Genomic DNA, 14634 nt, shown 5'->3' with positions numbered 1-14634 from the left:
TAGCTGCTACGTGTTGGGGGAGGCAGACGGCACAGCTGTCCGCTCTGTCACTGACACCCAAGGCGCCCGAGACGAGCTGCTCCACTCCTCGGCCACTCACCCACCCACCTATGCGGTGTGGGTGTTAACAGTTGTCTGCCTCTCGGTGAAGTTAGCCACTGAGGTGAGGTGCATTTGCGCGCTCGATAAGCAAGACAAGAGAGAGGACGGGAGGGCAGAAGAACAGGAGGGCACCAGCAAGGAAGAAAGCACACTGCAAAGGGCCTCACACTCCCGGGCTCAGAGCTCCTCCTACCTGGGACTTCATCTACTCCACTCTAGGTTCCTGAGGTCGAGGGGACTATTCCTATTCACACGTCAGGTAAATGAGGCTCCAAGAGATTAACTGATTTGTCCAAGGGCAGTGAACATCTCCTCTGTTTTTGTTTTGTTTTTTAATTTTTTTAATGTTTTATTTATTTTTGAGAGAGAGACAGAGACAGAGACAGAGACAGAGACAGAGACAGAGTATGATCTGGGCAGGGGCAGAGAGACAGGGAGAAAGAATCCACAAAGCAGACTCCAGGCTCTGAGCTGTCAGCACAGAGCCCGATGTGGGGCTCAAACCTGTGAACCATGAGATCATGACCCAAGCCGAAGTCGGACGCCCAACCGACTGAGCCACCCAGGCGCCCCTCTTCTGTTTTGTTTGTGATCGTGTGCATTTCAGAGTTGAAATTTAAAAAGCAAAGCAAACTTTGGCCTTTATATATAGGAACTTTATTATAAATATTTCTTTCTCCCTTGGAAGGAAGGAAGGAAGGAAGGAAGGAAGGAAGGAAGGAAGGAAGAAAGAGAGAGAGAGAAAGAAAGAAAGAAAGAAAGAAAGAAAGAAAGAAAGAAAGAGACAAGAGAGAGAAGGAGGGAGGGAGGAGGGAAGGAAGAAAGGAAATAAGGAAGAAGACACAGAAAGAATGTAGAAAGAACTAAAGAAAGAGAAAAAGAAAGAGAAACCAAGATCATGTTAAACACTCAGGGCTTATTTAAGCAGGTATGACAACTCGGGAGGCAGCTTTGTAGGGGGTCAGTGGGACCCAGCCAGAACAATGGGCTCACTTAGGAAGCCCGTCTTTCTCAGTGAGATAAAGCAGTGGAGTCAAGAGTGGTTACATCCCTCTCTTCTGCTCTGTCTCAGGAGAAAATGAACTCCTGAAAGAGAAGGCCCTGGCTGCTGATGAAATTGCCTCTAGGAAAACATGGGACAAAGTCAGGACCTGGTCTGACGGACAGGATTTGGAAGAGGCCATCCAGGAGGGTGGGCTGGCTCGCTCTGCCTGGCACCCGGACACAGACCCCTACTTCCCCAGGTCTCCTTGGAACAGGCTGGATGGAGACCCACACAGCGGGACCCCTACCTCGAGCCTCCTCTGTCCTAGACAGGGTGTGCTGCTCTCAGAGCCTTTGGCTGGGGCTGGGGTGGGGACGACGGGCAGAGGGTCTGCTTCCTCTGTGACTGGTAACACCTTCCTTTTTGCCCATGAAGTCACCCGATGGGCCCCATTTCCTTTTTAAATATCCAACCTTCAAATGGTTAATTCAATGAAGTCATGTGAGCAAGAGGAGAGGAAGGTAGAAAGGTTACACATTTCGGTCCCACAAAATCCTTCTGCACTCCAGAGGCACAGAGCTAATGCTTTGTGGAGCCCAGACAGGAACCGAGTGTAATAAATGTGCATGTCCCGGAACCAACAGAGCCAACCCAAGCTTCCTTCTTCTTGTAATACCGCATCGAACAAGATAGGTGCAAAATGTCAACCCTATGACTTAACTTAGGCGCCCCATTCCAAACTGCACTTCAAGGAATATTCCACAATGGACGCCTCATAAGTAAGTCCTGAGAAGAAGGGAAGCTCTGGCTCAAAGGGCCTTGAAGAACTTCCTAAAACTCCGAGGCCATCTCACTGTACCCAGAGACCCCAGGGCCATGAAGCAGGTCCGGTGCGAGCTAGGGAATGAGGCCAGGACCGTGGGGACCTGTATTTGCAGCCCCTGGACCTCTCGGGTGTCTGGAGCACAGCAGGTGCTCTGAACTTCATGCACAGGGAGAAGCCGGCAGGCGGCTTTCCTTGGGAAGTGCCTTAGGAGTCGGGGTGTGACGGTGGTGCCTCCCCTCCTTCCTCTCCTCTCTTCCGTCTCCATTGGAAACGGCCCCTCCCACCACGTCTAGCCCCAGGGCTGTCTCCTCTCCGGGAAGATTCCCTGAACTTGCAGCTGCCACGGGCTCGGCGCGGGGATTTCCCAGCCTTCCCCAGAACAGGGAGCACGGACAGGGGCTAGGAGCCAAGGGCCAGGCTCTCCCTGCCATCGTGCTCACCAACTCGACGGGCTAACTCGGTGCCAAATGGAAATACGCCATCAACTAAACAGTGTTGGAAAGCTGACCACCCAAATCAATGCCCTCATTTTTACAGAGCAGAATCTGAGGCCCAGAGAGATGAACTCTCTTGCCCGTGGCCACACGGCTAGATTGAATCCTCGGTTTGGAGTCTAACCACATTCGTTAGTAGGAGGAGGGTGGTGTGAGATGAAACCACCCCTGAAGAACATCGCATGAGACAGTTAGATGCAAGCTTGGGTCCACCAATGCCATCCTCCGGTGGCCTGAAAGAGGAGGTCCCCCTCCTCAGAGCTGCACTCCTACCTTTCCATGCCCTGACTTGGACACCTATTGAAACCACTTTTCACACAAGTGGAAAGAGATCTGAGGATTCAGACAGAATGTCACATACCAGAGAGTTCTAGCTTGATAATCTGTAAAGCAGCTAATACGTTCTTTAAAGTGCATGTCTGTCTCTATTAATGAAGCCATATCTTGTGTTAAGGAGGAGGAGAAGACAAAAAAGACAAGCTAAAGTAAGATAAAGATAAAAGAGACAAGATAAAGATAGGAGACCAGACAAGAGAAAGATAAAAAAGACGAGTGCAGGCTCCTCCTGTGCTTGGTGTTTTGTTTTTAACTGTGGTCAACAGCGCAGGCTCAAAGCATCAGCACCACCCCTGCCCCAGACCAGCGGGCAGCCTCAGAAAGTCCCTTTGTTTTCCCAGGCCTCAAGTTCCTCATCTGTGAAGTGGGTGTGACGGTAACCCACACCCCTGGAGACTGCTGGGAACAGAAGAGGACACAGCGCAATTTTAAGCTCGGAGCACCGTGACACAAAGCACGCTGCCTTTAGTGTCATCGCCATCCTCATCTTTGTCATCCTTGTCGTCATCATTGCCCTCGTCATCACTATCACCCTTGTCCTCGTCATCGTGATCGTCATTGTCATCATTATGTCCTCACCATCGTCATCATCATCATCGCCGTCATCGTCAGTGTCCACATCGTCATTGTCATCACTGTCAACATCAATGTCCACATCATTGTCATTGTCATCATCATGTCATCATCACTGTCATCGTCATCAATGTCCACATCATTGTCATTGTTATCATCATGTCATCATCACTGTCATCGTCATCATCAATTCCACATCATTGTCATTGTCATCATCATGTCATCATCACTGTCATCATCATCATCAATGTCCACATCATTGTCATTGTCATCATCATGTCATCATCACTGTCATCGTCATCAATTCCACATCATTGTCATTGTCATCATCATGTCATCATCACTGTCATCGTCATCATCAATTCCACATCATTGTCATTGTCATCATCATGTCATCATCACTGTCTTCGTCATCATCAATGTCCACATCATTGTCATTGTCATCATCATGTCATCATCACTGTCATCGTCATCAATTCCACATCATCATCATTGTCATCATCATCGTCATTGTCAGTGTCCACATCGACATTGTCATTGTCATCACTGTCAACATCAATGTCCATATCATCGTCATTGTCATCATCATGTCATCATCACTGTCATCGTCATCATCAATGTCCACATCGTCATCATCATTGTCATTGTTGCCAATCACCATCCTCGTCATTGCCATCTTCACCATCACCACCACCTGCACTGTCATCATCACCATCGTCATAATGGTCATCATCATCAACACTGTCACCTTCACTGCCATGATCGTCCTTGTCATCATCATCATCGTGATCATAGTGACCAATGCCGACAACATCCCCTCCCAAACACAGCTGGTTACCTACTTCTTCCAGGGCTCTGAAGGCGCTCACAGCATTAATCCACGCTAAAACGGGGCCCTTGTTGTCTGTTGCTCCACGACCATAAAGTTTTCCTTTAAAAATAGGGGAAGGACTTTGAGAAAGGCACAGACGTCCCTGCCAAGTTGAGCAAGTTAAAAACAAAGGTAGTTTTATGGGTAATCATTTTAACTGTACTTTCTATTTTTCCAGGCACAAATCTTGCTTTGAGATCACCATGTCCGATTTCTTCTGTACAAACAGTATGGCCATCAGCTAGTCAGATAATACAAACTAATTTGCAATATACAAATCCCTCTGGCCTTAATAGGAATTAGCCATTTTATCCAAGCTTGCTGGAAAGAACCTGCAGACCTGTTGTGGAATGCCATGTAACACAGCCTCTCCTTTCAAGAGTTTATAATTCGCATGAGAATGAAAACAGGGTATGTGTGTATCTCCGTTAACCTTTCTTCTTTTCTTTAAAAAACATAATTTCACTCAGTACTTTAACAAAGGAAACTGTGTGACCCGGACGACTACCTTCCTCCCAAGAACCCCCATCTTGGGAGTTAACTCGCCCAAGAGCATGCATCACACGAACAGCTGTAGTTTATTTCACTAATGACTAACAGCCAGCCTTGTTGGACAACTGGTAGACTATAAGACTGGCAGCATTTTGTTGATCCTTAACGGTGACAGGGGATAGGAGTCACATCTTTAGTCCCCAAGCCTTGTAGGCAATCCCTTATCCACAAAGAACCCAACACTGATGCATCACTGACCATCCACTTCCGTCAGCGTGTAAGGGTCTGTGAGCCAGCCATCTTCCTGTCTAGCAGGCTGCACGTCCAAGTGGCCATAGAAGCACACGGTGGGCTTTTTTGGATCATTTCCCAGTTCGGCCAGGATGATGGGGGGTATCGGGAGAGTCTGACCGTCAGGCAACTGCAGAAGAAAAACAGGTCACATAAAAAAAATAAATAAATGATGTCTAGTTCGTCCAGAAAATTCAGACATGAGAGTAGGAGTCCTGTTTTGTTTCTACCCATGGTCTTCTGTAGAGCCCACACAGTTTTTCTGATCATCACTTTATCTACATTTAAAAAAGGGTACCATGAGCCACTTCATTAAAACCTAAAACGTAATGAAAAATACTTTTTTAGATGCATGGTGACAGCCATCTGAATCGAACATGCTCTTCAGTATGAACTCAGACTCCAAAGGCTTAAATCCAGTGGACATGGTTCTGGAAAACAGACCATTCAGGGATTCGTCAGTGCTGACGCGGGTGCAACGGCACTTAGAGGGAGGACTGCCATTTGTGACCGAGATGCAGTAAAAAGCCGTAACTCTGATGAAAGACTGGGTCCTTTGAGAAAGGTACATTTGGATGTAAGGGAAAGGACGGTTTGGGAGTAACTGGAACCACACGTGAAGGATGTGAATAGAATACGGAGGGGGGCCTTCCCAGTCCTGACACAACGAGAGATCGGTAACACCATCTCATCGGGGACAAGATGTAATTCTTCATCTTTACTGGGCATGAAGATTATAGGGGTGTTTTTTTGGAGGATCGAAGCCAGTTCCAGTCTTGCCACCCCCACGGGAAGCCATAGCTGACGCCCAGGGAGGTGGCCTCGCTCATGGTGGGGGAGGGGCCATCCAACCTGCTGAAAGCCCGTGTCCACGGAGTCCACGCTGGCACCCAGGCACCGAAGCTTGTCTGCAGCCAGGGCCATCATTCGGAAGAGCTCTTGCCTGAGGTGGGGCACGGGCTGAACGGAGTCACTCTCTACGGCCACCCACTCCTTAAGTATCTGTGAGGAAAGGCGACAAGGTGATTTGCCTGGGGAGTGTCACCCACACCCGCTCTGGGTGGGGTGCTCCTCACTGAGACGTCACTCAGCGGTAGGGGACACCAAATCTCTAGCACTCTTCATCTGACCTGAACACTGAGCTGGCAAACAGGCAACACCCAAGATGAACCGCCAGACGGGCCGGTAGAGACGTTTGCTGTGTAAGGAAAACAGGCCAGGACAGCTTGGGCACAGGGTTGCCTTCCTAGACAGCTGCGCCTGTCCTCCTTGGATCCACAGGGTGCACGGCAGGGCTCCTGAGCCACCACTTCTGGTTTAGTAAGAGCCTGGAGCAGCTGTCTGGTGACTCTGCTCTAGGACGCCGGGCCTCCCACAAGGCCCCGGAGGCGCCCGGCCCTCGCTGCTCACTCTGATCAAGTACACGGTGGCCTCGGCTGGGCTGCAGGGCTCCCTGACCACCCTTGGCATATAGGTGTTGTGGTCAGCCCCCGGCACCTCCGGAACCCAGTAGGCAGTGTATCCCGGGGCCTAAACTCAGGCCTCCGCAGGCGGACAGCCTTGCCTCCTGCACCGGGTTCTGCCCATTCGAGCTGGAGGGACAGCACATGTCCCTCATCCCCATGAGGAGGGCAGTGCTCTCCACCTGCGGGCAGTTGTGCATGTGATACCATCACACAATAAGAAATGTATATTTTGACCTTTGTCCTGGGCTCTTGACCAGAGCCTCTAAAACCTTGGTAATTTCCTATGAGATGACGGTGCAGGAGTATATTTTGTTCAGAGACTGGGCTCCTGAAAGAGAGCTCCCAACCCCCTTGGAATTTCTCGGGAGGCAGGAGCATATTTTGTTCTAATGAGGCAGTCCTAATGGGCTTCTGGATGGAGCTGGTCCCCAGAAAGACCACGCTGTGTTTAGAAGCTTGGGGCTTCCGACCCCAGCCACATCCTCTGGGGAGGGAGGGGCTGGACATTGGTTCACAATCGATCCTGCCTTCGTGAAGAAGCCTCTACAAGCGTCCCTGAAAGTACAGGGTTCAGACGTCTTCCAGGTTGGCGACTGCATCCGCGGCCCGGGAACGAGGCGCACCCCAACCTCAGGGGGACAGAAGGTGCTTCCAGACCGTGCCCTCTGTGCCTCTTCACCTGGCTGCTCACACATAGCCTTTATCATGTCCTTTATTACATAACATATGGCAACCGTAAGTAACTGTCTCCCTCAGTTCTGGAGCTGTTATAGCAAACCACGGGACCTGAGCGGGAGTCACGGGAGCTGCATGGAACCTGTGGGTAACTGGGGGCTCACTACCCGTGACTGGCATCCACAGTCGACGGTGGGGGTAGGGGGGTGACGCTCGTGCCAGGCAGGTGGGTCGGGAGGGAGCTGGACTGTGGATGCCCTTGGTGTCCAGAGAGCTATATAGTTGCTTGACATGTGGGAAACGCACATATCTGGCCACACAAGAGAGGGAAGCCAAAAAGACAACAAGCATTCCTTTCCGTGAGGATCAGAGAAGATGACGACACATGACTTATCTCAGCGCCCGGGCCCTAACAGGCACCCAATCAATACCAACTAGTATTGAATTATCAATAATAATCAATCACAGGGGCGCCTGGGTGGCTCAGCCGGGCGTCCGACTTCGGCTCAGGTCATGATCTCACGGCTCGTGAGTTCGAGCCCCGCGTCGGGCTCTGTGCTGACAGCTCGGAGCCTGGAGCCTGCTTCGGATTCGGCGTCTCCCTCCCTCTCTGCACCTCCCCCACTCATGCTCTATCTCTCTCTAAAATAAACAAATATTTTTAAAAATTAAAAAAAATAATAATCAATCACATTCCACTCTTGGGGCCCGAGCTGCTGATATTGGGACAGCCACCGTTTTTGTCAAAAACCACGCGTATTTTAGGTGACTGCTCTTGGACTCCCCACCTTATTTTAGTTTGATCTCTTTCCCGGTTGTGGCACTTTTATTTTTAGTATGAAGACATTAACTGGACCTGAAGGAATATCGTGTTTTGCACTCTTAAACTGACATTTATAGACCAGAGGCCGCCAAGTAATCCCTAAAGGCGACAGACTGGGAACGTGTGAGGAGGCTGCAGAAAGGAGAGTTTGGGCTGAAACACCCAAGTCAACCACCACACATTGCCCCCCGTTAATTCCAAACGACACCGGAGTCCCCAGTTGGGTTTCAAACACCCAAGAGGCCTCATGTGAAGTAAAGACACACACGAGTATGAGGAAGGATTCCATGAAGGTCAAGTGTAGGGCCAGCAGCCTGGCCATTCAGCCTTCGTGTCGGCACGAGACACGAGCTTTTCCCATCTGTCCGCCCATGAATATGGCCAACGCCGCTGGTGGATCCAGCATACGTACACTGAACGTGAATCGTGTGTCAGACATGGCGTGCGGGCTCGGGTACAAAGTCCCGTGAGATGTCACAGAGTTCCAGGGCCGTGGTGGACGCTGTCACGCGTCAAGGGGCCAGAGGGCCAGCGGAGGAGGAGGGGACTTTCAGGGAGACAGTGGCTACAGCCCTTGCCTGCCCCCACCCTCTCTGCTCCCAGGCCCCCTCTCCCCTTTCTCCACCCCTCCCACTCCATCTCTTCTCCGCGAGATGTATGCCCTGCACCACGTGCACTGGGTTAGGAATGGAGCAGAGGATTCTAAGGGAGGAGATAAAGTGCACATTGCACAAGGTCTACAAAACAGCTTTGACATTGACCTCGGCAGAACTCTGGACCTAAAGCTTGCTGCAGCCAGGTGGTATTACCCTGGCATGGCGTCACGGGGGGATGAGTCTCAGGCAGGCTCTGCAGGAGGAGGGACCTCAGCAAGGGCCCCAGTAAGGGAGGAATGGGCACTCTGGTGACGGTCCAGGGTCAGCGTGGGCTCAGCAGGTGTCAGCACTACGCGGACAGCCGTGAGAGAGAGAGATAGCACGAGCTGGGAAGGGGCAGAGAGGGAGGGGACAGAGGATCTGAAGCCGACTCCAGGCTCCGCGCTGACAGCGGAGAGCCCGACACGGGGCTCAGACCCACAGACCGTGAGGTCGTGACCTGAGCCAAAGTTGGATGATTACCCAACGGGGCCATGCAGGCGCCCCACAAATATTTCTTAGTTTAATTCAGTGAAGACTCAAGGGCATTTCAAATGGAATTAAGTTGCCAGGCAAAAAAAAAAAAAAAAAAGAAAATTCCACACCTCCCAGCAAATAAGCACTCACCCAGATACCCAAAGGGTATGCCATTTAAGCGTCTCGTGTGTGTGGTTCCTCCTACCTGTACAAACTCATTCTGGTGGAGATCGATGAACTGGAAGACCCTCTCCAACAGCCCGGAGGGTGGTGGGGACGGAGAGAACATGCCTCCCTCGAGCAGCAGCAGGTAAGCCAGGAGAGAGGTCACCTGCAGCGGGCGACAGGGGAGGGACATCAAAGATAAATACCAGATTTTGAACCTTCGACCTTTCAAATACTTCAAGAAAGCTTATGTTATCCAACACAGCTACTCCCGGTCATTTGGACTAAAATAACAAAAGGTAGTAGAACAGGAAAGAAGAGTTTTTGCTGTATCTTCACCAAATCACTTCATTTTCAACGCTGAAGAATTTTAATAAGACAGAAACCAAGTGAACACGTTCGGTAACATGCCGTCTTCCCTGTTGGCCCTCTTCCCGTGAAGGCAAGCCAGTGCTCCGCATCCCAGGCAGCAGCCAAGGGCAGTGTTTGTGTGAGAGAGAAGTGTGACTCAGTTTAAAAAAAAACCAAAACATTTTTGTGTGATCAACCAGTTTATTAGAAAAAAAAAAATTTTGTAAGGACTCTTTAAAATCCTGTGTGGCATTGTGGGTTCCTTCCATCCGCTCCTGAGGTTAGAGTCCCTTAAAAAGAAACTTACAAGCCATGCGGTAAGGACATCGAAGGCCTGGCCGTCACTTAGACACCGTCAGCCCCACCCTCCACCTGGGAGGCCCCCCCGGCCCTATCTCTTGTCTTCCCCGCGAACTGCTCTGGCCTCTCTGTTTCCAGCCATGAGGGGTCCCTCCTTCCCTTGCCTGTAAATGTGGGACCTGCTAGAGACCCCAGTCTCCCCCCTCCTCCCTCCGCAGCCGTCCCTCCACCCGGATGGTGGGCTCCAGGCTGGGCACAGAGCAGAAAAACTGGTCTGGATGAGGGTAGGACTACCAGGTCAGAACTAAACTAATCATCTTCTTCCAAACCAGCTCTTCCTTCTGGACTTTTGTACATTTTTACAATAGATCCTCGGCCTACGGTTCCAGGCACCAGCACAGCCAAGGTGAGGACTTGTGTCTACGATATAAGAAACTACAACTCAGTAATAAAATACAGATTAACCCGGTTTACAAATGGGCAAAGAATCTGAATAAACATTTCTCCAAGGAAAATACACAAATGGCCAACAAGCACATGAAAAGATGCTCACCATCATTAGCCATCGGGGAAATGAAAATCAAATCAAACCATAGCAACACAATTCACACCCACAAGGATGGTTAAACCCAAGAAGTCAGATGATGACAAGCGTTGGGGAGAATGTGAAGAAACCAGACCCTTCATGTGCTGCCGGTGGGGGCGTAAAATGAGGCAGCTGCTGTGGAAAGCAGTCTGGCAGGCCCTCAGATGATTAAACAGTTGCCATATGACCCAGCAATTGCACTCCTAGGTATACACTCAGGAGAGATGAAAATACACGTCCACACAAAAACCCGTACATGACCATTTATAGCAACATTATCCGTAACAGCCGAAAGGTGGAGATAATCCCAATGGCCATCGATGGGTGATACAGACAAGATATGTTGCTCAGCCCTAAAAACAAATGGAGTACTGATACCTGCTACTACAGGAACGAGCCTTTAACACCTTGCTAGGTGAAACCAGACGCAAAACGCTACAGATTGTCCAGAATAGGCAAATCCTGAGACAGAAAGCACGTTGCCGGCTGCCTAGGGCTGGGGGGATGAGGGGAGATGGGAAGTGACTGCTCACGGGCAGGGTTCTGTTGGGGTGATGACAACAGGTTCTGGGATTGTGACAATGACTGCACAAGTCAATATACTAAAGCCACGTAACTGCACCATTTAAATGGGCGAATTGCAAGATATTAAGTTATAGTGCAAAACAGTACAGCTGTTGTAGAAACAACAAGTATAAGCACTCATTCAGCATACCACTGAGTAGGAGAATTGTCCATAAAGGAAGCAAGGTAGTGGGTAACAAGGGGACAGTGAGCCGTCCTCGGTCAAGAACGGATTAAGAACTTTGTCCAGTAGGTGGCGCCAGTGGGCCGTTCATGGGCTCCCTTTGCCTCCTATTCTGGTGGGAACACAGCTGGATCCAGCTAGGCTCTTGTGGGGCAGAGCCAAAAGCTGAAGGGTGCAAATAAATCAGGAGGAAGGGACTCCTTGAGACCCACAGTGGCAGGAAGATGGAGCTCTGAGCACCCAGGAAAAGCCCTTTGAAATGGAGTAGGCTATTTTTTCCACCTAAACCAATATTTGAGCTTTTATTATCCACTCAATTTCCATTAAAAATTATCCGATGCTCCTCTCTGATGAAAAACAAAAAGGGATTTTTGAAGAAGAAAAGGGAGCCACAGGCAAAGAGGGAGAACTGTGACCGTAAGGCCTGAGAACATCTCCATTTCCAGGGGGAACTACCCCCTTCCCAATGGGAGCCGTATGCCAAGGACTGACCTTCCCAAAAGACCGCTCCTGGTGATGTGGCCCGGACAACAGGGGTCTACACCACTTCACTTTCACTCCCCCTCCCCGCGGAGCACATGGAGCGCTGCTGTCCTTTGCTATCAGGCCCACGGAGTGGCTCGGGGCACCAACCCTGCCTTTAAGATCTGGGGCCGACCCCAGGCTGTACCTCTGCTCCTCTCTGGAGTCTCTCACGTTCCTTTATCTGTTTGCTTCCCTGTGTTATAGTCAAGTTTGACCTTGAACTAATCACCCAACAAAATTCTGGAGATTTAGAAAGGCTATTCCTGACTTTGGCCTTGGCAGAAGGAAAAAAGTTGCTAGAGAAGGAGAAGTTGAAGAATGGGGTCGGGGGTAGAGCTGGGAAAGCCCTGGGGTGTTTTCTTTCAGGGAGCAGGTAGCCCAGCCCTGGGCTGCGGGGGCCGGTCACAGAGGAAGCCTTGCTTGCTGATTCCAGCTAGTTGTTCCTTGACTTAGAACAAATTTCCAAGTACCCCGGTGCTCTTATTTTTAAACACTTTACCTTTAAGACTTCTCAAAGTCATGCCCATGTCTGTGGTGTAACCACCCCCAGCCCCAATCCAGCCCCACCTCCTGAATGTCTCCCCTCCCAGGCTGTGGCCTGGCTTCCCACCGGACAGGACGCAGGCCTGTTTCTACTCTCCTCTCTCTCAGCTCCGCCAACAAGTGGACAAAGCCGGGTCATCGTGCGCTTAGCCGACGGCAGCCTGGAAATCGCCGAGGGCTGCCTTCACCAAGGGCCCTCCCCCCCACCTGCCTCAAAAGCAGCAGGAGCCCTGAGAGGGGGCTGGGGAGGGGGCGGATGTGGATAAAACCCACCCCCTCCCCATTTGCTGTCCTTGTTTGATTCTGACTGTTGAACAGAATAAACGATAGAAAAGGAAACTGTTGCCGCCCACAGAGCCTGGGCCAAGCTTGCTTCCTCCCACGACACAAAGGCCCATCAGCAGGGCCTACTTCCCCTTGTGAGCAACTTCAGTGCGGGGCCAACGTGCACACACGCACTCTACTCACCACGTCTCCTGGCGTCCCGCGCGATTGCTCTACAGGGCCTGCCTCTGCCCCGGGTCTGCTTGGATGGATTTGTTACAACACAGAAAAGAAGGCTTTATTCACCTAGTTTGTCTTACCATGACAGGATTAAAAATAAACCCCCACACCAAAAAAAAAAAAACACCAAAAACCCAGGTTTTTCTGCCGCTGCCGGCATTGAACTGAGCCAAGTGATCCCGGCAGAGATTAACTAACTCTGACAGCAATTGTCCCTTGAAGAATGAGCTGGAAGGGGGCGTGGCCTTCAGAGGGCAGCCTGGAGGCCCTCCAAGAGGAAGGAATTGGTTTCAAGGAGCAGAACTCCCCAGCAAGTCCCAAGAACAGGGGTTCCTCGGCCAGAGACCGCCCGAGGGGGAGCTGCGTAATCGCAGACAGCAAGGGCTCAGAGACAAACAGGAAGCGGGCCCCTGACCCCGTGCTCTCAGGAGGCCTGAGCTCCTGTACACAGCATCCAGCCCTCTTCGGCCCCAAGGCTCTGTGCACAGTGCTCCCTCCTGGATGGCAGACAGCCTGTCCGATAACCGAGCTCCCGACATCAAGGGCGCGTGTTTTCTCCTTCCCTCCCGTCTTCGCCCCACGTGGGCCGCAGGGAAGGAGAAAGCAGGCATCGCCCGCCTGTGATGTCACTTCAGACAGGACTCTTGTCACCCTTCTTATTCCCTCCAGGCTGGCCAGGGATCTGGGCCTCTCCAAGCACCAGCCAGAAGGAAGGCCCGCTCTGCGCGGCTTCCAGAAGCCCGCCGACACCTGCAGACACGCCAGCCATTTACAGCACGAGGGCAGACGCCGCGGACAGAGACGGTGAGGCTGTTTCTCCCACAGGCAGGTACCCGTGGAAGTCCCACGACGGAAGTCACGGTGCGGTGACTCTGCACCGTATGGAGCTGCAGAGTGGCTTCTCCCAGACAAGAACTTGTCTCCGACTCCACACCTACGCCAGGCCATGGCCTTCAACTCGAGGGGTAAGGGTGTGACTCCCAAACTGTCAACGCTGGTGTGCCCAGCCCTGGCCAACTGAGTATCCTAAGACGTCCTGGCTGTGGTTAGACCAGAGCCACCGCCTCCTTTTCCTTCCTTAAATCTCATTTGATTGACTTTTTCTAAGAGTTTTCACAGGAGAAGTCTAAACCGCCTGCAGGAGTGACTGAACGATCTCGGGAACAACAGATGAGATCGGGGTTCGGCGGCGGAAGGGAAACACCCAGAAGCCACAGAGGGCACGACGTGCGCACTGGGAGCCGGGGAGACCCAGGCCGAGCCCAGCAGCTGGGCTCACGGGGGAGGACAGAGGTGCTCCGGGAGTCAGGAGAGGAGCCCCGTGCGGTTCAGCCGGCATTTTTTCTTTCTTGGTCTAGAAACCTGTAATCGCGTACCTTCAACTCACAGAAAACTTGGTGTGCCTTCAAAGCATGGGGCTTTCCTTGTCCTTCAAGACTGGGAAGCAAGTCGGGGCATAAAGGGAAGGGCGGATTCCAGGCGTGGCTGCCTCCTGGAATAGTCCTGCGGGCGGCTCTTTGGATGTGAACAGAAAGTTCAACAAATGCAAGTTCAGGCACAGGGCAGTCCCAGGGGAGGGCAGGGGTGGACCCATCCCCAGTATTAGCGTCCTGGGGCTGCAAGAGCAAAGGGCCCCAGAAGCTGATGGTCTCACAGTTCCTCAAGCCTGTGGCCGGCCGTCTCGGGGGTCCCTGGCTCCCAGCTGCACCCTTCAACCTCGGCCTCCGGCTTCACCGGGCCCCCGCCCTCTCTCTCTTCAGAGGGACACTAGGCAGTGGCTTCAGGGGACACCCACTCCAGTATGACTTCATTTTAACCAATTACATCTGCAAAGACCCTACTTACAAATAAGGTCACATTCGGAGG

The 14634-nt window shown here is 51.6% G+C and overlaps 1 protein-coding gene across 2 annotated transcripts in view; it reads right to left on the bottom strand.

The window, feature by feature from the left end:
- The window catches only part of CNDP1 (carnosine dipeptidase 1), a 30915-nt gene extending 17219 nt beyond the window's left edge, over positions 1 to 13696 (bottom strand). The window contains exons 1-5 of one of the 2 annotated variants that reach the window (XM_007084737.3): positions 12733 to 13696; positions 9252 to 9377; positions 5823 to 5972; positions 4938 to 5100; positions 4159 to 4247 (exon numbers count right to left, since the gene is read on the bottom strand). In XM_007084737.3, the coding sequence (XP_007084799.2) occupies positions 4159 to 4247; positions 4938 to 5100; positions 5823 to 5972; positions 9252 to 9335 (486 nt within the window). In that variant the 5' untranslated portion in view covers positions 9336 to 9377; positions 12733 to 13696. The remainder of the gene's footprint in view (positions 1 to 4158; positions 4248 to 4937; positions 5101 to 5822; positions 5973 to 9251; positions 9378 to 12732) is intronic. The other variant, XM_015538715.2, reaches the window with a different exon arrangement.
- Positions 13697 to 14634: the final 938 nt, after the last annotated feature.

This window comes from Panthera tigris, chromosome D3, assembly GCF_018350195.1.
Source record: "Panthera tigris isolate Pti1 chromosome D3, P.tigris_Pti1_mat1.1, whole genome shotgun sequence".
Lineage (NCBI taxonomy): Eukaryota > Metazoa > Chordata > Mammalia > Carnivora > Felidae > Panthera > Panthera tigris.
Note: the sequence above shows the minus strand (reverse complement) of the source record. Positions and strands in the feature narration are given on the sequence as shown.